Source organism: Micropterus dolomieu, linkage group LG21 (genome assembly GCF_021292245.1).
Source record: "Micropterus dolomieu isolate WLL.071019.BEF.003 ecotype Adirondacks linkage group LG21, ASM2129224v1, whole genome shotgun sequence".
Taxonomy (NCBI): domain Eukaryota; kingdom Metazoa; phylum Chordata; class Actinopteri; order Centrarchiformes; family Centrarchidae; genus Micropterus; species Micropterus dolomieu.
In genome coordinates, this window is record NC_060170.1 from 22,190,304 (window position 1) to 22,212,409 (window position 22,106).

Here is a 22,106-nt window from a genome sequence, read left to right on the forward strand (position 1 = left end):
TCAATCACACTCCTGTGAAATCAAACTGTCCACTTAGGAAGCAACACTGATTGACAATCAATTTCACAGGCTGTTGTGCAAATGGAATAGACAACAGGTGGAAATTATAGGCAATTAGAAAGACACCCCCAATAAAGGAGTGGTTCTGCAGGTGGTGACCACAGACCACTTCTCAGTTCCTATGCTTCTTGGCTGATGTTTTGGGCACTTTTGAATGCTAGCGGTGCTTTCACTCTGGTGGTAGCATGAGACGGAGTCTACAACCCACACAAGTGGCTCAGGTAGTGCAGCTCACATCAATGCGAGCTGTGGCAAGAAACGTTTGTCTGCTCAAAAGTTCAGAAACAGACTCCATGACGGTGGTATGAGGGCCCGACGTCCACAGGTGGGGGTTGTGCTTACAGCCCAACACCGTGCAGGACGTTTGGCATTTGCCAGAGAACACCAAGATTGGCAAATTCGCCACTGGCGCCCTGTGCTCTTCACAGATGAAAGCAGGTTCACACTGAGCACGTGACAGACGTCTGAGAGTCTGGAGACGCCGTGGAGAATGTTCTGCTGCCTGTAACATCCTCCAGCATGACCGGTTTGGCGGTGGGTCAGTGATGGTGTGGGGTGGCATTTCTTTGGGGGGCCGCACAGCCCTCCATGCGCTCGCTAGAGGTAGCCTGACTGCCATTAGGTACCGAGATGAGATCCTCAGACCCCTTGTGAGACCATATGCTGGTGCGGTTGGCCCTGGCTTCCTCCTAATTCAAGACAATGCTAGACCTCGTGTGGCTGGAGTGTGTCAGCAGGTCCTGCAAGAGGAAGGCATTGATGCTATGGACTGGCCCGCCCGTTCCCCAGACCTGAATCCAATTGAGCACATCTGGGACATCATGTCTCGCTCCATCCACCAACGCCACGTTGCACCACAGACTGTCCAGGAGTTGGCGGATGCTTTAGTCCAGGTCTGGGAGGAGGTCCCTCAGGACACCATCCGCCACTTCATCAGGAGCATGCCCAGGCGTTGTAGGGAGGTCATACAGGCACGTGGAGGCCACACACACTACTGTCTAGTAGTACTAGTCTCATTTTGACTTATCTTAAGGACATTACATCAAAGTTGGATCGGCCTGTAGTGTGGTTTTCCACTTTGATTTTGAGTGTGACTCCAAATCCAGACCTCCATGGGTTGATAAATTTGATTTCCATTGATAATTTTTGTGTGATTTTGTTGTCAGCACATTCAACTATGTAAAGAAAGGAGCATTTAATGAGATTATTTCATTCATTCAGATCTAGGATGTGTTATTTTAGTTTTCCCTTTATTTTTTTGAGCAGTGTTTTTTTGAGCCCATAATGACTGTAGAAAAACATTTTGCTTTTGAAACGTTTCAAACGTTTGCTTTTGTTAATCTTGCAGGATTCCCAGAAAATTGTGCTGTGCTTTAAGTAAAAAAAAGTCAGAATCGTACTGCAGGGTTGTTCTCACACAAACTATCATGCAGAGTTTGTGTATGAATGCGAGTACTGGTCACAGAGGGCACTCGGCAAGTGTGTGTGCAACTGCGTTAACCTGTGTTCACTGATACCAACAGGTAAAACAAGTTTCTCCATGCTTCAGAGTGAAAGAAATGTGTAGTTGTAAACATAAAAGATGATTTTGGAGTATCTTCTGTTAAAATATGAAGTACTGCTCTATGGCGAGACAAGAAAATGCTGAAAAACCGAGAATAGTAACGAGAAAAAGAAGCTCTACATTTAGGCTCATCTTATCCCTTTCCTGAATGTAAAGTAGTTTTGACTAAATCCACATAAGACAATGGCGTTTGCACCTATAATAAAGCAGCAAAACCCTGCATTGCTGACCTAATTGTCATTGAGTGCACATGTCTCCCTTTAAGTGCTCTGCCTAGGGCATGTGGAACTTTCATTTAATCAATCTGATCGAGTGCTGAAAAACTAAAAGTTTCTGAAAGCAATGATCTGAATTTCAATGATGTTATTCCCTTTCATGAATTTGTAAAAATAAATAAATAACTCAACAGAGAGTGAAAACAGGGAACCTAATGTTTTGGAAAGGAAGTGAGAAACTGATGAACAAAAATGCTAATGGGTGAAATGATACTGATTAATACACTGTCAACAGAATTAATGAGAACTGAAAAGAAAACAAAAACATGAACAGATTAAACATTTTAATAAGAACACTTAAGTAAAAAAAAAAGATTTTCAAAACTAGGACTTTGAGTAACATTAATAATGCATTGTCACACATATGTCACAGGTACACATTAAAAACAGCTTTTATACGAGCGGTGTGTGTGTGTGTGTGTGTGTGTGTGTGTGTGCGCGCATGCACGCGCATCTACTACCACTCAATCTAAAGTCAATTCAAGTCATCTTAAACAATGACCAAGAATAAGTTTTTGTTAACCAAAACAGGGGAGTCATCAATTTTTATTACAAATCATCAAGAACCATAACCAGTTGACAGTACAACAATTCATCTAATACTGTAAATGCTCAAGCTGCAGGTGTGAAAACCCACACAAATAGAATACGAATCTTAACATTATATTTGCTGTTCTTTTTTAGAAACCAGCACCACAAGAATGACCTTTGAGTTTCATCAGGTAAGGTTCAGGGACAGACAGGAGGAGAAAACAAGACATCTGAAATCGGTCAGCCTTAACACAAGCACAGTTTTGGCTCGATATGATTTAACATTTCTGACACATTCCTGGTTCTGCAGTGAAGCTTTCTTTTAACTTTCAGTTCCAACAATATTAATGTAAACAGAAAAAAAAAAAGATTGCCTCATTGTGTTTGTTTTCCCATTTGTCTCGGGTTGAGTGAACACAAAGTTCTACTGCCAAGCCTGTTTCTATATCTAAATTTTGAACAAAATCGCTTTTCTGAAATTACTGAAAGCAAAACAGTCACAGCTCTGATTTGCACCACAGCAGTTTGCTGTCTGCCCGTTAGACCTTTACCTGCAGATGAAACGTGATAAACGACAGAATATTTTCTGTGCCGATCATTGACCTTCTGTGCTGAAAGTGTAGAGCAATACTTCAGTTGATATGCATTGCGGCTATAATGGAATGACGAAGAGTAAAAACTTCTAAAACTCTATTTTATTTGAGAACAGTAACATGTAGGGATGCACCGATACAGATAAGATAATTATTGGACAAGATTCCCTTTATCAGGGTTACATATGGCATGTGGAAAACCAAACCAACACAGAGAAGAAATACAGTAACCTGTAACAAATATGAGTTACATTTCAATTGTTTTATCCAGTGACAACAAAGCAATGGTTGAGCTTTTAATAGTTCAGCCACAGTAATGGATGGAATCAATACGAAGTTTTGGGGCAAAAGTTTAATATCCAGAATCTGCATCATGAGTGAAAAATGGACATCGGTGCATCCCTAGTACCACAAATTCATTATAACTCACTGCAGCGTTTCCTTCCCTGCAGAAAGCTCCAGAAGGAATGACTATTGACTCGTCTTGTAGTCCCTCTGGAATGAATCAATGCTGTCTGGGCTTACATTAAGAATTAATGGCATTCTCCTACACACACACACACACACACACACACACACACACACACCAATAAAGACAAACGCACACACTATTCAGAGGGCAGCTTTATATTTTTAAATAAATGAAATGAGGTGATTCTGGTCAGTAACTTGCATCAGTCTTGGGATACGGTGACACTGTAACATTAACTTCAAGTGTTGGCTGATTTCTGTGTCTGAGTTCATGTTTATGAGTGTATGCGCGTGGTACATATATATCTTTGTCTGTGTGAGTGTGTGTTTAGAACTGTGTGTGAATTCGTCTTCTCTCCCCTGAACAGCCAAAGTCAGCCCAGACAGACATCATTTTCACATTACTGAGTGAGCTTCTTTTTTTTTTCTCCTTTGACGTATATTTACAGGCAGAAAACCAAGGCCTCTTCTACTGTATGTTCACTTTCCATCTGTTTATCATTAACACTGGAAAGAGAGGAGGAAGAGGAGCCAAAATGAAAATGCACACAGACGTATTCAGAGATTCACAGGCTGAGTGGCTCCTGTTTTAAGCTATGCTTCCTACACTGGCAAAAAAAAGAAGGTTCAATTATTTTGGCATCGATGCTTTGGTCACAAAATACCGACACTTTTATTCTTTTGTTTGTTTTCACTTATGTTTTCATTTACTTGTTTGTTCTTGAAATAAGTCCCAGTCATTTTACACCCTGACCTCGTGTGTGTGTCCCAGTACAGAAAAAAGGTAGGTTTGTTGTAGTTCTGTCATCGCACCTCCGATGCAGTCCCTTTAAGAGGCACAGATTCTCTTATAAATTATGTGACTGTGAATGAGTGGGCAGGGGGATTTGAGAAGGAAGGATGCCCCCTGTGCCCCCACATCCCCCCCGCACTCCCTTTACGCCCAGTGAGTATGTCCCGTCACCCCTTTTGCGAGCATGTTCTGCAGCACAGTTGCTGCAGCACTTTCCTCTGGCAAAGATTGTTCTTTTTAACGAGCACGCAGAAACTGCCTTCTGCCCAAGATTCTTCATTTGCTTTCCATAGACCAGGAAGAAGAGAAACAGGGGGAGTTTGGAGGGACGGGCATGCATGCACACATACAAATACATGTGGAAACACACATAGGGCAGAACCATTAGAAACAGTTGAATGGCAGGCAGAGCCATGTGATTGGTCAGGAGAGGGTACAGGTAACAGAAGAGTTTTTTATCCAATCACAGGTGATGTTCATCGAGGTGGAAAATGATTGCAGTCCAGTAGATTGATAGGATCCATGTCAGGAGAGGGAAAACAGATTCGGGATAAAAAACAGAGAGAGAGAGAAAAAAACAAAAACAAATGTCACACAATTAGCAAATTGACGGTTTTCACAACTTGGTGTCATTTTGCATCACAAAAAACTTGAAGTGGACCACCAGTCTGTAGAAACTAAGCCAATTCTTTCATTTATCAACAGCAATTAATAAATGCAATATTTGACCTGCCAATCAAAGATTCGCCAGGTTAGAAACAGACTGAGTGTGCACTTTTAGCAGTCATCATCAGCAGAAAGGCCATACAGTACAGACATTTTTCTCCTCAGAGCTTTTAGCTACCTGATCAGGGAAAAACAGGAGTATTTACACCAAAAGATCCATATGCCAAACATGCACAATTCTGAAAAGACTAGACAATAACGTACCGCAAACAGAAAATCAAGAGTGCAAGTAAAGATGGAAGAGAAATCTAGAAAATTGTTGTAGAGAAGATTTTATGAATAAGAAAAGGTATAACGAGTAGGTAGATGCTTCAATAACCATTCCAGCCAATGCAGTGTACAGTTAAAAAAAAAACAAAAAAAAAAACAATATAAACAGGGAAAGAGTGAGTTTATGTTAAAATAAAATGATTACAATGTGTGAGTGTGTAATTCAAGAAGGATTTTTATTAATACTATACAGAACATTAGTGAGACCTTTAGATAAAGGCAAAAGCAAGGACAGACTACCCTCCTGCTTTGAAGCTATAACAATAAGCCGTTTGATTCAAGAAGTTAGTACAAAGCTCAAAAATTAAAAAAAAGAAGGCCACAGGTGAATACTTAGCTTTTACTTAATAAAGCTTCTCTTTGCATTTATTTTTATGCCCCGTGGGCTATAACACAATTTAATTCATCTGGAGATGCAAAATAGTCTCAGACTTGAGAGATGTAAATCTGCACCTCTGAGGCTTTTGGCTCTACAAATTGGCAGAGATTGTTGAGGCTACAATTTGAGTACTTTTGCATTTACCATTTTACAAAAATACTGTTGTGATATAAAGCATAAAGTTTTTCTTTCCCTGCTGGGACTCTGTCCAATTCTATGCTCTAGATCAGTGGTCGGCAATAGGCGGCCCGCGGGCCAAAGCTGGCCCGCCAACAATAATATCTGGCCTGTGGCCAGATTACTTTGATAGCGGCTGGTGCTGAAACAGATCTCAATCATGACAGCAAAAGTTACTCACATAATCACTTCCTCTTAAGTGATTGTACCTACAAAATAAAAGCACAACAATGTGTTTAATTGAGAGCTTTTACTTTGAAAAGTTCTGATTGGCATTCAAAAGAGTGTGGCTTAATTAACACTCCTCTGAAAAAGCCGTCAGAAAACGTGAGATCGCGGATTCCCCTGAATGAGAAAAACAGGAATTTCCTCTTCCTGGAGATAGTGGGGACAAGAAAATAAGCGTCCATAGGTTGATGTGGACCAATCGCCAGGATGTACATACACCTGCTTAATTACATGCTTAATTATGATACAATCAATTTGTTGAAAAAGTAAGAAAAAAATACTAGCAGCAAGTGAGAATTTAACACAGAACCCTCCAAACAGGAGTCCTTTGCACTACCAACTGAGCTAACCGCACACACAAATGTTGGAATATAAATGATAAAATGACTATGTTCTGGGCCGACATCTGATGACTTGAAAAAAATTTGGCCTGATGCCAGACTTATTTGCCGACCCCTGCTCTAGAAGTCTTCACAGAAATTTCACTGCAGACCATATTAGTACGCATTACGTGACTTTACATTGCCTGTGAGAGGCAATGCAACAAGTGTAACATAAACACACTGAAGCCATCTTGTTTATAAGAAAGCTTACAACTCACCATCTCTGCAGATGGTGCTGACCACACAGGCTCCTGCCTCCAGATTGTAACCACCGACACAGCTGCTGCAGTTTCTTTCACCAGGCCCCAAGCACTCGTAGCAGCTATGGTCACACCTGTCGAAGGTTGAATGAAGAATTAGATACTAATCTATGCAGCACTATATACTCTTGTAAGTTGGAATAGTTCTTTAAGGGTATTTCAGCTATCTTTCACTGGTTTGGCTATTTGTTCCTATTTTTTGTCTTTATAGTGATTGGTTTTGTTAAAAATTGAGCCACTGTAGAGCTTTCACATTTCCAATTTGCTGCTCTCAAATATACACTCAAACCACTGAACTATAAGGAAACTGACCCCAAAACAAATTAAACCATCCTTTTAATACAGTAACACAAACCTATGTGAGACGTTCAACTATACTATTGCTGCAGTATTAGACGATTTATTTCAGCAAGTGTGAGCTTGTGGGTTACAATACCATACAGTCCAATTTTGAGAGAAAACCATTTATGTCACCCATGTAGAGATTTAAACACTTCCTGCTTACATTTTGTCCTGGTGTGCATCTTAAACTGTAGAAATGTATGAACATAACCAGGGACAAAAGAGCGGACACCACCAAAATCTAAAAAAATATAAACGAAATGACACCTTTTATTTACACCTAAGGATCAACCTCCGCACAAAACTTACAACTATCTGTTCCCGATTTCCATATTTACCATCCTGTTAGTGAGAAAATGGGACAAAACCTTTATTGGAAATGATCTAACTGGGAGGGAGCTTACAGAGAGTTAAGAAATCAAGTAAGGAAAAGGGTCAAGTAAGCAATAAATAATTCAAGGTGGGAGGGAAAGAGAGCAGGGAGGCAAGTCGACCTCAAGGAATGATAAGAAAAGCAGACAAGATGTCCGACTTTGTGGAGGAGTTCAACTGTGGGTGTGATAGAAGGAAAAGTAGTCATCAAACTGTCATCAAACATAGGAATACGAGTTGTTTACATATTCTTTCCCTAACTTTTCTCCTCATCAAAGTTAACATTAGTGAAGAGTGAGGCAACAGAACAGTTAGTGGGGAAATTGCACACAGCTTTAAGATAGAAAACAATGACTGCACGTAAGGGCAGTTTTGAAAGGCTTGTTAAATGAAATTATGTGTTGAAACAGTGAGGAGTATCAGTCTCAGTACAGTAAACTCCAAATAACAGCAAAGTCCTCTATTGTAGGCTTTGTTCTTAGATTTCCCCTTATTGTTACAGTGACTGGTTGTAATTTTGTTGGCCCAAAGCAAAATTACATCATTTACTGTTTGAGTTCCAGTTTTAAATACGGGTAAAGTGCAACTGAATTTCTGTTTCATCATTAGTGTCTGAATCATTTGCTGGTTACTTTCTCAGGATGTTAATATGAGGAACTACAGAACGCAAAGATTGTGCATATTTATGGGAAAAAGTGGGTGTTATGGGGACTGCTGGCAGAGTGAAATGCAGAATGAACAAGTAGTGCTAGCAAAGGCCAAACTGGGGTTAAGGTTAGAAAAAATATTTGCACTTCACTAGCTAAAGCTCTAGATTTCTTTGTTCATCTCCGTAGACTGGATATCTAAATGTTTTCACTTTTCCGGTGTGGTGTAGAGGTGTTGGCAGGTGTGCTGACTCACTTCTTACAGGACCTCTGCACCTGCCCGTTGTCTGAGGTCTGCTCCGACAGGTAGTAGCCAGTGCTGCACGTTGATACACACCGCCAGTCCTCCAGTAAATAGCCATTGGCACACTTAGTACATGCCTCTATACCTGTGCCTGGTATAGGGATGTTGTTAGGGCAATACAAATCAGATGATAAACAACAATTGTATTCATCACATCTGATTAACAACACAAGAATACAATGACCTACAAAATAATTGTGATTATGTGCTACTTAAAGTGTTACATTAAGTGTCTGTGGTAGCTTGTTGGTAAAAAATCATGACTTTTTACCTGCGCAGGTGGCACAGGCCCGATGACAGGGCTCACAAGTCCTTCTGTGGCCATTGTAATAAGTCCCTGGGTCACAGGTCATCTGACACTTGTTTGCTTGAAGACTGGAGGGAGAAAGAGAAAAATATATTCATACATTCATAGTAAATACCAGGGGGAAAGTATGTTTTTAAAAAACATATCATTTCCTTAATTAGCAACATAAAATTCATACAGGGGAGTTTAAGAAAAGAAAAATGTGTGAAATCACTCTCATGTTTCCAAACAGTTGGCTGCAAATCAGTGAAAGTTTGCCTGTTAAAAAGCCAGCTGTTACTGAGCAGTTTTCTTTAGAAAATTCTTCTTGGGCAAATATTTAAGAAGAATGAAAAACAACAACAACTGCAACCCAGCGGTATCATGACGGAGCATTAGCGGCCTTTAGTGCACTTTTTCACTGATACACAGGAATGTGTCCTCTTCTCGATTCAAGTGTGGTCAACTCAAATTTCTTGTTTGACCAATTCATACAAAAGATTTTGCATGTGCCAGATGCAGGGGTTAGAGATCAGTTCTGTGAAGTCACAATGAGGACAGGTTGGTGAGCTTGCTGCGCTAAGCTGAAAAACAGCTGGTCTGTGTTAGCTAACGTTTCCCAGAAGCGATCTTGTCTGGTCTTCTCCTCCTCCTCGGTTCCCAACCGACAATGAATGGTGAACTGAATGGGAGAGGGGAGACTGTGTCTGTGCGTGTCTGTGAACGAGTGTGTGAGCATGTGTCTTTACTGTGGTCTCGCTGGAGTTCAGAGGAAATTATGGCTTACAAGTGTCCCCACCTCCACCTATGGCTACAGTGAACACTTAAAGCCGGGTCAGGACCACAATGTGTTTTAAATGTGTTTCCTTCATGACATATCAGGAATTTAAGCACTTTGAAACGCCCTATCCTCTGTCAGGTCAAGTGTAGTTGTGGCGGTTTGAAGAGGCTGCTGTGGAAGTGGCCAGAAAATGAACTGGAGCAAGTCTGCATTGGATGACTAAATGGTTTAGATCAGAGGTTCTTCAAAGTAAGGATTACAACCCAAAATGGGCAACAGCTCCTTTTCCTGTGGGTCTCCACATGACAAGAGTATATGTGGGCTTTAATAAGCCCGGGTCACAGGGTGAAACTCTGTTTACTCAATTTGGGTCCCAAGTGGAACCCAAACCACAGTGTAGCACAATGTGTTGGTCTAAATCAGCAACACTGTCTTGCCACAGACTTAGACTGGGTGAACACAAAGGGTTTTTATCCTGAAACCACAAAAAGACAAAAACTGAGCTATTTGTACTAGCATAACAGAGGACTGACTGTAACAGTAAACCTACATATGAACAAGCTGTGATTAATTGCAGCAGGTCTGGTAGCAACAGGCTCACAATTATATTAAATGCTGATTAAATTTGTTTCTGTGGCAGTTAAGAGGAAATGCTATAATATTTTTAATGCAAGTCTCTAACTATACCATAACATTGGTAAACATTTTAACGTCGCAAGCTATAAGATGTATAATCACAAGTTATGTAGCAACAGACACAGTCAGACAAATTCACTTGCTGTCAAGACACTAACGTTCTCAATGCTTTAAACTCCGATCAGTGACTCTGCATTGCTCAGCGTGGCTTCCAGCTTACCTCGTTCCCGGTTTACACTCTGTGCAGATATTGGAAGTGGTGCACTTCTTACAGTTCTCTGGACATCTCCTGCAAATGTTGGAATCTGAAAGACACAGGGTCAGCCAGTCATACGCCAGGGGATAATAGGAACCAGAAGTCTGGTTGCATTTGAAATGACGAAAGGGTGCAGAGGAGGAAGACAATGATGAAGAGGAGGGGAAGTGAGTGAGGAAAAGAGAGAATAAGTAGAAGGGGCAGAAGAACAAAACATGAGGACAAAAGGCAGGTGAAGAGATGGCAAGAGCAGAGGGGGAAGAACTCAAATGTCAAAAGGTTAAAGCTGCAGGGATGGAAAAGCAGAATGTCGTGTGTGGTGAGGGAGGATAGGAATGTAGATGAATATTTCAAAAGGCAGACTAAAGACAATGACACACTTTGACACAATGCACATGCGAGAAGGACTGCCTAAAAGAGACGTGAATAACATGTTTTATTATTCCGGGGAAACCATTGAGTGGACAATGACTGTTATGCTACATTTCTGTTTCCACTTCGCTTATTGATGACACAACCTTATGGTTTTGTTCGGGAAGTCATTTGGTCAGAGCTCCAAAGAGGAGGAGACTGAGAGTAAGTGAGGATTGTTAGGGAGACTTTAAGGAATCTGTAAATCATTAAAAAGGGAAGATGCAGGATATAGACAGGGCACAAACAGATTGCCAAGAAAATGCACTTTTACATTGCCTCTCAAGTGTACTTTCCTACGTCAGTTGAGAATCGGAGGTCCAACTAAGTCCTAATTTATTAGTTAATTAAGCCATTAGTTAATCAAAATTTATCAACAATTTTGATGATTAATTATTTGTTTAAAAGTCATTTACCAAGCAGAAATGCAGAACATTCCTGGTTCCAGCTTCTCAAATGTGAAGATTTGCGTAGTTTCATATGTACATACACATGTTGAACATCTTTGCATTTTAGACAGTTAGTTACAGGAAACTAGCAATCTGAAGAGGCCTTCTTTTGGCCCTGGGAAATTGTAATAGGCATTTTTTACACTAGACGAACAGTTCATCAAAAAGTAATACAATGATGAACCAATAAGGGAAATATCCTTAAGCTGCAATTCTCATTGAAATGTATTTTATGGGTCTGTGAGAGTCTACATCATGTGCTTAGATGGATTTGAACTTTTTGACACAATAGTCAAACGTAACACTTGATTGACTTGATACACATAACATAGATCCCATAGCTTACATTACTTTGTCCATAATTAGGGTAGCATCTCTGAAACAAAAGTTCTTGACCAGTAATGAAATTGTTACGTGAACACGTGTTGATCAAGGCAGGAATTTACCCCGGGGCTGGCTATCAGACTGACAAAAAGAAAATAAACTCTAGATAGCTCATTTAACACAACACAATAGCAGCAGTGCCAACATTTCAAAAGAAAAAAAGTATCCACTACATCTTGGCCTGTTGAAATGTTATGATTGAACTTGGATCAGATCACATCAGATCTGCTGCCAGAGGCTCTCAGAGCTGCCAGGACTTACACTGTCTTGGCTGCAGACCAATATATAGACATAATTATAAGATATATAATGTTTCTGTTGCTCATTCCTGATTTACTTTCATCCAGGCTGGTATATATCTTGAATACCAGACAAACCAGTAAGTATATACATACATAGTACATAATGCATGTTAACACCACTGCATTACCCTGTTTTTTATAAACCAGTGATCAATGCAGAGAAAACAAGCCAAATTCTCATAAACGTAATTCATAGATAATCCTCCTGGCAACCTGTTTTATTTCATAACTTATTACACAAAGTGGTGAAGACATCTGCTTACTAGCACAAATGTTTCTGTCATGTTCAGTTCAGCAAGTACATAAAAATAAACAATACAATGGCATCATTGAGGTAGAAACGAAACAGATGCTTCTAGTGTTTCTAGCAGCAATGGTGGCATTTGTGGATAACCGTCCCCACTGAGGGTAATAAATTTATCTATTCTTCAATTTTAGAAAAGCCACACTTTAAGAATAGGCAGCAAAGTAATAATGGAATGACAAATCATTGACCCTGGGTGGGCATGTGGCGATCACTTTCTTCACCGTCATTTGCTGAACCAAAAGAAAAGAGATGCAAAGGAACAAAACACTATTGAAGTCAGAGGAAGCGTATAAACAACCCCAAGCTGGGACCAAGTAACGATGAAAAAAAAACAAATGTTCAAATTCTTGACTGCATGGTGTACTATCATGTATATACTCATTAGTAGAGCCAGTTTGGCCAGCAGTGGAACGTACCGTGGTCAAGGTAGAAGCCGTCACCACAGCTGGCGATACACGTGTTGGAGCCCTCATTGAGGTGGAAACCAGCCCTGCATGTGGTGCATTGATCACTGCGGCTACCAACGCAGGTCTCACACAATGAGGAGCACTTTTTGCAGCGCTTCCTATCATCACGGAAAAAGCCACTGGGACACTCCGACACACACATCCTAGAGCGAGAGGAGGATGAAGGGAGAGAAAAGAGGAACACAGGGTAAAAGAGAAAAAGGCAAAAGTGGAACATGAAGAAGGGACAATTTGTGCACGCTGCAAATCACTCAGTGTGCTTCAGTCTCTGTTTTTTGTTTAGAAGCTTGCTGTCCTCAAACTGAGAAGTACCTGATTCAGTTGTATATTGCTTAGAGACCCTGTTCAATGGGACAATTTGTGTTTCTTACAAACATAATCAGGTTGTAGTAGAAACTCAATGTTCCACAATTAACACCTCTATTACACAGCTCAGTATAATGTTAACAGGCTCAAAGATATCCGTTAATGAGTATTGTGGGCATAATATATTGTGTGCAATAACAAATATCAAAGTGAAATATAGTTATATAGACTAAAGATATATTTTTAAAATATATTTTTTCATGATTATCTATGTAAATGTCAACTTATTTTTCATGTATCAATAGCACATAATGAGTTGGGTGCGTGTGGGTGCTATATGGTGAACAGGTGTAACATCTGTTGGATAACTCCACAGCCTTCCATCACCCCGTCATTTCACCCTGAGGCTCCCTTCCTAAGGTGAGAGAGATTTCCAAAATCCTCAAGAGTGCGCACGCACACACACACAAACTCTTTAAGCTGTATTTACACACTACAGAGTTTTCTGCCAAGGAACACATACTGCACGTGTGAAACACATAATCCACGTGTGCACATTTAACACTGCACTGCCATGCGTTTGTCCTCCAACTTCAATACATCTCTCTGCTATGCTGAAATGATTATTTGACCAATAAAGAATATAAAAACACTATAATTTAACGCCTACCCCAAGGACACCACTGCACGTGAGAAAAACTTTAAAACAGCATTAGCCTGACCACACGGTCAGTGCAAGCAGATGTCAGTCACTGAAATCGTATAGACATGAAGTTGTGGTAAAAGCTAGTTTTTCTTTTCAACTTATTGTTGTATTTTTGGCCTTCATTCTTGTTAGTTGTGATTATGTTTTAGTCATCAAATTTAGTATCTTGGAAGCGTTTGCGTCAATAGGACAAGAAACACAAACTATCAGATAATGACAGGGGTTGTAAAGAAACCCAAATTTTAGCCACATTATCAAAATCATTATTTGTGGGGGTGAAACCAAAATTTTATAATTTACACATAGTTTTTAGAAGGTTGATACTATGACTACTAACACTTTACTGGGTGTTAAATTTGACCTTTTTTAGGCAAAGAAATAATTAAGTGATACAAAACTGAATAAAGACAGAAATGAAATATTTTTTCCCACTAGATTTACTCCAGGTGATGTAGAAAACACTCGATCATGGAGGGAAACTCAGGGACAGATGTATTTTAATTTTTATGAATTACTAGTTAAGCTGTTTAGACAATTGTCAACATTAATTGAACATTTCACAATTTTAAAGTTCCTTCAAAATTATCGGGTAACTTACTGGACTTCTGACGAGAGTTTTTTTTTATGACCTGAATTTCTAAAAATCTGGCTACAGCCTTGCATACAACACACACACACACACACACACACACACACACACACACACACACACACACACACACACACAACGCACACAAGTGCAAAAAAACAACAACGTTCCACAGACTTACTCACACCTTTTGGTCAGTCTAGTCTAGACCATCAAACACACATGTAGGGATGTAATTATCCGAACATTAAACACCAGCACCAACGCCCCCACACCAATCTTCATCCATCAATTGCTCCCTGTGGTGGCAGAAAAGGGCAGTACACCTCTAAAGTGGGCTAATGATAAGGCAGCGGCTAAGCTTGCACATTCTCATGCACCTGCATCGGTTTGCCTTTTATTAGTGCAGAGACCCGCCGACACAAAGGCAATTACAACAGACTTTGATCCTAATGGGATCCTAAGGGCGCACACACACACACACACACACACACACACATAGAAATTCACAGTCACACACACACAGAGGTACACCCACTTTTAACAGGGGGAGGGGGGGGAGACTGAACACGATATGACCGACAGGAAGCAGCATTTATGTGAAGGTGAGATTAATCAGGACACCACCTGCACTGTTTTTAAATCTTTTTCACATTCAGCTCACCAAATAACAAGGGCAAGCACTGACCTGTGACCTTGAATGGTAGCACAAGGGAAATGTATAATACATGAAGTACATCAAAGCGTTTGACTTTCTGAAATTCAGAACAAAAATTACAACTAAGACATGATTCAGAGTTGTGACTCAGGGCTTTTGCAGCTTTACAGTGGAATCCTTTAGAAAGCAGCTCCAGACCCACCTGTTTATACTCAAACTGTCCCGACATCACAGCACACCAACATTTCTTTAACCATAGTTGGCCAGTTATGTGACTCTTAATGTTCATGCATGCTTAAAAATAAATAAATAAAATAGCCTCAGAAAGATGAATTGCTTGTTCCCTCCCCTCCACCCTGAACTCACTCTTCAAAGATCCATCTACTGGATAAACAAATTCTAAACAGTGAAGACCCAGTTTTACAAGGCCTTGTTTACATAGTTACTGTGTTGATCCGAATAAATAACATAGTCAGGTTCTTTGTTTTAATTTTTCAAATTCAAATGTCCAAAAGTAACCCAATGTAATGATAAATTTATCAAATAACATGGATAGTACATTTCTGATTATAAATTAACTGAGCTGTTACACAAATGTTTCTCTGAAGCCTGTTAACATGATCAAAATATTGCCTTGAGCTGTTTAAATCCAGTTATCGTGGATTGGTATGCACCAACATTCAATATTGATCCCTCTCTTTATTTGGCTGCCTCTGGGCTCCCCGAGGACTTCATACTCCCACAATCAGATGTTGTTGAAATCACATATGAGCCAGACGTGTCTTCTAAATGTAGCTTTGTAGCTCAGACGCACTTTTTAAATTAAGACTCGGTTGGTTTGGTGGAGTCCACCAAGCAATTACTTTTATATCTTCAAGTATACTTTGAGAATCTATCAACTGTCTGTGTGACAGTGAGAAACATCAGTGAGACAGAGCAGAAATAATAATTATATTCTAAAATGTAATTATTCCACCTACTCGATGAGTCATCTTTGTATTACTTGATTCATCTTCGGTTGATATTAATTTTTGACTAAGTTGTTTGACTTTTTTTAAAATTTTGTCTTTTGAATAATAATAAATTCCCAGGATAAAGTGATCAGTCAATAGATCTCTGACCTGGTGTTGTTCTTGAACTTGAGGAAGTAGTGGAGGCAGTTGATGCAGTGATGGGGTCCAGGACCTTCACAGCCATTCTCATTGCATTCAGAGTCACAGGGGCCTGGAGACACACAAAAGTAACAGTGTAAAGGGGCGATGACATTAAGGGTTTTATAGTCTAATAACCTTGTCAATATTAACTGAGTTTAGGGAAAAATTCATTTTAATTTATTGCACCGTTTAATATTACCCTAATACCTACTGCAGCAGCACAACTTGCTGTCATTGTGAGAGGACAGTAAAAATAGCAGAGCCAAAGAATTACGTTACTTTACAATGCTGCTACTGTGGCTCACCTGCCTGCATATGGCTCTGGATTTATCACTTACCGTTGTACTCCTCTGTGAACTCCTCATCGGTGGGCGTCAGCATGTCTGTGGAGCGGGGCTTATCGCTGCGCAGAGATGAGTATGGGTGCACAGAGGTGCCATACAGCACTAGTGACCACTCCTTCAGCTTGCCTGAGGAAACAGAAGCATTGTACAAGTCATCTTATACACAGATTCACTCCGAGCAGCTGAACACTCTTTGAAATGTATTTAATTTGCATATGTGATATAAAGAGTTGCCATTACGGTGTAAAAAAGAGAGACATATAATGACATAACATGTTATGTGGGAGAACAGATCAACCATCTTTCAAAGAGAAAGGAAAGACCTCATAATCTGAAGTATTTCATATTTTCAGCAATGACAAGTAGATTGGATTTTGTTAAGCTCTTGATGATACACATGAGAAAACTAGGCACAAGTTACATGGAATTACGGTCATAGACAGCACAGCTTTTCAGAAGCTGATACTCTCCATTTGAGACTTTATTGTGTTGTTAAATTAGTGGGCCATTTAAACAGTTGAGTTCACTGCATCCAGAGCAACATGTGTGCTCCTGCTGGACCTACACTGAGTCCAGAAAAGAATTCTCCTGTGTCTTCAATTTGTACTGTCTCTGTAAATTAAATCATTTTTTAAAGACAAATGGGCATGTAGACTGATGATTCTTTTTTTAATTAAAGACATTAGTAACACTGCCATACCAGGTACTTTCTGGCTGCGGAGTTGAGAAGGTGAATCATAGATCTCTAGGACCCAGTCGCCTGCTGCCTTCTCTCCCCAGCAGTGGGTGGTCATAAACTCCCAGTTCTTAAAACCCTCCATGGAGTGATCAAACAACCTGCACATCAAGAACACACACACACACACACACACACACACACACACACACACACACACACACCCACACCCATAAAACCACACACACACGAAGATATCAGACGAGGAAACAACTCAAGTATTGCAAATACCAGCTGAAACAATCACAACCACTCAACCAAGTACAATCACGTTCTCTAATGAACTGTGGACAAACATTGTACAGGACTGTGGTTTACATGAGGTAAACGTAGATGAGGTACACACAGCGCTTACACTACATTAAGCATCCAATCCCCTGAAGGTTGCCACATTTTCTGGTGTTTCAGCCCAAATTAAAAATAACTCGTTAACAAAGCAAGCATAGACGAGTGAATCCACATTTTTAGAGAATAATGTAAATTTATTTAAATGTAATACAGAAATATCTCATTTAAGTTCTGTAAGAATTGAACCCCATGGGTTTAATTTAACATCTCACAACTTGTCTTTTACCTGTTTGCAAGCAGCTGCGACTTGGTCCCTGAGGGTGAGGTCAGGTTGATTGACAGGTCCCCACGGCGAGGGTGTGTGATTGTAATACGTACAACTACGTGCTCCAGGTAGATCACATGGTGGTTGGGGTTGTCCGTGCATCCTGTCGCCTTATACACCGACCGAACCACATGCTCTGGACGGATGGTTCTGGAGGACAGGATGGGAACCAATCAAAGGCAGACATAAGTAGAAAATACACACTAAAACAGAAATATCTACAGTTTGTTATATCTGGGAGCATTGATAACAAAACTACACAAAGATCATCGAAATTTTAACCGTCAGAGCTTCACAGACGGAAAAATTGCTACTGCTGCACAAGGTTTCCTTTCCACTAACACACAACTATCCTTTTAGAAGCGCCTATTCACTGATTGAAACTAGAAATCCACTTACAACCAGCTCCACTGAAAAACATTTACGGACATTATGGCATTACCCAATGAGACTTGCAGGGTGTACCAGCAGATGCCCAATCAGGTTAAAACCGTGTTACACTGATAAATTACATATCCATCCAGATAAAACGTGGCTTCAGATTAGCTTCAGGAAATATACAAGTCTTTCAAATTGAGATATATTTTCTCTTTTCGAAAACTTTTGAACTTCTTGTGCATTTAAAGCTACTTCCATCCGTTGTTCCATCTTTCCATTTCAAGGCTTCATTTACAGATTGTAACCAGTCAGCTGGTCAAAGTTAGTAAAACTGGCCATCTTCTTCAAAACTCTGTGTGCCATAATGTTCCTATACCTGTAGTCTGTTGGCTGTTTCTGGGAATTACGTTGGGGACTGTGGTTGTCTCTCTACACGTACTGCTCAGTCAAGTCTTGCCAAAAATTGTGTTAGTGACGGACATAACACTCAATATCACGTTTCCCTGAGCTTCTAAAAGCACTCACATATACTTTAAAACAAAAGAGCACGCACAAAGGTCCATGTGAAGGGTTTCCATTTCCTAAACCTCAACTACCCAAAGAAACCAAGAACCATGAGCATGATAAGAAAGTCAAAGAACATTATTTGTTCTGTCTGACATGCACAGCTCAGCAGCGGAAAGATCACCAAACAGCCAATGCAAACATCTAATGGCCCCATGAATAACATCTGTCTTATGATCTAATAGAAAAGCGATACAATAGCAAAAACAGTAAAAACATGGACAAATCCAGTAAAGGGGAGAATGACTACCATCTTGCCGGAGCAAGGCTTTGGAGAAAGAGTCATATGTTTCTGCTGCACAACAGTTGCACATGGAGCAGCTGAGCCAACTTGACACATTAACTCACTGCAGTACTGGATTACACGCAGGGCTTAGTCACTGGAAGCTAAAACAGAGCTGGTGAATTACACTTGCTGGCAAAATAATATAAAAGGATTACTATAATCATTTTTCTGCAGGGTGGAGGTTTGAAAGACAATTATTGCCAGTAATTTGTGCCGTTTGATCCTCAATTGGAAATCGTTTTATTAGATTCCCTGTTGTCAGGGCTGCAAACACGATGATGACATTTTGGGGGTCTAAGTGGTACAGCACAGATGTTTATCATTAAGACCAAGATTACCCCGAAGCAATTATCAGCTGGTAAAGATTGTCTTTAGCTGCGCAAAGAAAATTAAGCTTTTTTTTCCTCCGAACAACATAATAAAACTTCTCAGTCCATTGATTTCTAATTACTGCAAAAAAATGCCAATTTGTTTGTGAAAGGCCAAAACAGGCCATCAAGATTAATTTAATGATTTTATTTGAAAATGTATTTTAAACTAGTAAAATTGGTGAAACAAATGTCTCAAATTAATTAGATCAGCAAATAAGTATAAAAGGAGTGAAAGTTGCAGTTATTATTATTTGAAGCAGTGCTTTACGAATTGTTTTTCCAGAATAATGAGGGCAAACAATCCATAACAATTTGTCCTTTGACTCCATCTCTGATCATTCACATAATTATTGAGGAACTAATAGTCAAGATAAGTAAATTATTTTAAAGCCACTGAAAACAGAGAAACATTGTATGAGCTCAAGCAGACATGATGGAATGACTAACGGAGAGAAAACACTATTTCAGTGAATGACTGTTTGTAAAGCGGGCAGCAGCATGGCTGGAGAGTCTGGGGCTGATATCACAGCTCTGGCTTCTCTATGACACAACACAGATAACTGAACCATACGCACGGGGCCGAGCAGAGCAGATGCACAGCTGATTACCACCAGCCTGATTGCACACAGATCAGGCCGTTTTCCTGGTGCGTGCTCCAAGTGGAGTGAGGCGAGCGATATCAGACAGACATTACCAAATGCAGTCAGAGGGGCCAGCCAGAGGGCGTGTGGGAACACAGAGTGAGGTGACGGCTGCACTCATGTAGCAAGTTAGAAACACAGAACACACACATATCAATAAAGGAAACAAGACACAGAGACCTGCTTCCTAAACACATCAGCACAATCTATGACAAAACACTGCAAACAATGCAAATGAGCACAAACATATTTATACATAAATCTATACTCAACAGAGTTAAGGGAAAAGAATGTTTCTGACTTTTTGGGGCAGTTGAAGATTACACATAAAACTTTCATGACTTTTTTGCCTTTGTTCCAAAAACAAAACAAAACAAAGCCCTTGTGTTTGTTGGTGATTGCCTACATTTTCTTTTTTGCAAGCCTGTCATTTGGCTCAATGTACGAAGGGTAATTTAGTTTATGAGCAAGGCTTAAAGTAACCGACAAATGTCCAATCTCGAAGGCTACTCATACATGCACTACAAATGGAAAAAGGAGGCTAAAATGACTGGTTTGTTTTTATTTCTTTCACGCAACACAACAGTGAAAATCTCTCCAGAAGCCAACGCCACATTACGTGAGTAGGGAGGCCTTAGCATGACTGCCTCTGACGCAAGCTGGACTTTACATAAGCCTCATGTGGGCCGACTTTTGCACTGGAGCAGAATAGACAGAATGACACTGATAATGCTGCAGTCACTGGCCACCGAACCTTCGACTGAAAGCAAACCAGTTCAGGGCCCAGGTTCAGCCAGTCTAACACAGAACAGTGCTCAGGCTTCCAGCTGCATCAAGAATAACAAGCTGTGAAGCCCTGGCTCTCTCTCCTTGTGTGTGTGTGTGTGTGTGTGTGTGTGTGTGTGTGTGTGTGTGTGTGTGTGTGTGTGTGTGTGTGTGTGTGTGCATAGTAAAGGTCTTATGTGAGAACCACCCTGCCAGAACTAATGCTTGGCCCCTGTCAAGGTACAGCTTGCACAACCGCACTCTCAAACACAGGCCGGTGCATAACACACCAGGGAAATGAAAAAATGAGAGAAGAAATGAGAAATAACTTTTGTCACATATGTTGATCTCAACTTTGACTCACTTATCTGGAATTTCATTTTAAACTTGCACAGTATATGGACACACAAGGCAAGGCAAGTTTATTTGTATAGCACATTTCAACAACAAGGTAATTCAAAGTGCTTTACATAAAAGCAACAGGGAAATATAAAACAGTTTAAAAGCAACATAGGTAAATTGAAAAAATACACATTAAAAAATAATAAAAGTTACAGTGCAGTGTACAATCAGGGTTAAAAGAGTTAAATGGAAAATAAAAACAGGCTGAGGGGTTGAGCAAATAATTGAGTTACAATAATTTTGAAAAGAGAATAAACAGAGAAGTACATTTAATCTACTCTCTCTAGCTAGTCTGTACTCGGGTCCATAGCAATCTTTGGGTCCCCCGAAACTCCAAAAACCCTCGGACACTACAGAGAAACCAGGACATGTCTGTCCGCAGGTCAGTTTGATCCAGTTATACTCTGGACCCACCTGCGCGTTTACAGGTGGACAGAGGTTCCTGCAAATCACTCAGGCGCGAGATTTAAGACCACTTCCTTCACTCTGTCCAATCTGACAAGACAGTATCACATTTGATGTCAATCAGAGCATCAGATAGTCCCCTACATTTAATATACATGTTAAGCTGTTTGGCGGCCAGCCATTATTGAACCATTAAAGTGGTAGATTTCCAGAATTATTTTATGTGGACACCCGAGTACACATGCTTTTGGTTTGGTCTAATTAAGGGAAATCTTAATGCTCCAACATACAGTGATATTTTAGACAACAGAGTGCTTCCAAATTGTAGCAACAGTTTGGTGAGGCCCTTTCCCCATGGACAAAGTGAGGATCATGAAGAAATGCTTTTCAAAGTTTTGTGTGGAAAAACTTGCCCACACACAGCCCTGACCTCAGCTCCATCAAAACACCTTTGGGATGGATCGGAACACCGACTACAAGCCAGGTCTTATCGCCCCAACATCAGTAGCGGTTGGTCACTATGAAGGACACCTT

At 40.2% G+C, this 22,106-nt stretch overlaps 1 protein-coding gene across 8 annotated transcripts in view; it reads right to left on the reverse strand.

The window, feature by feature from the left end:
- Positions 1 to 22,106, reverse strand: part of pcsk5b (proprotein convertase subtilisin/kexin type 5b) — an 89,116-nt gene that overhangs the window by 29,722 nt on the left and 37,288 nt on the right. For 2 of the 8 annotated variants that reach the window (XM_046033924.1, XM_046033923.1), the window contains 9 exons: positions 17,722 to 17,910; positions 17,112 to 17,248; positions 16,406 to 16,537; positions 16,035 to 16,137; positions 12,604 to 12,797; positions 10,299 to 10,383; positions 8,647 to 8,750; positions 8,328 to 8,466; positions 6,669 to 6,784 (listed from right to left, as the gene is read on the reverse strand). In XM_046033924.1, the coding sequence (XP_045889880.1) occupies positions 6,669 to 6,784; positions 8,328 to 8,466; positions 8,647 to 8,750; positions 10,299 to 10,383; positions 12,604 to 12,797; positions 16,035 to 16,137; positions 16,406 to 16,537; positions 17,112 to 17,248; positions 17,722 to 17,910 (1,199 nt within the window). Of the gene's footprint in view, positions 1 to 2,168; positions 4,814 to 6,012; positions 6,049 to 6,668; positions 6,785 to 8,327; positions 8,467 to 8,646; positions 8,751 to 10,298; positions 10,384 to 12,603; positions 12,798 to 16,034; positions 16,138 to 16,405; positions 16,538 to 17,111; positions 17,249 to 17,721; positions 17,911 to 21,585; positions 22,091 to 22,106 lie in introns of those variants that run through there. The other 6 variants (XM_046033927.1, XM_046033928.1, XM_046033929.1 and 3 more) reach the window with 6 other exon arrangements.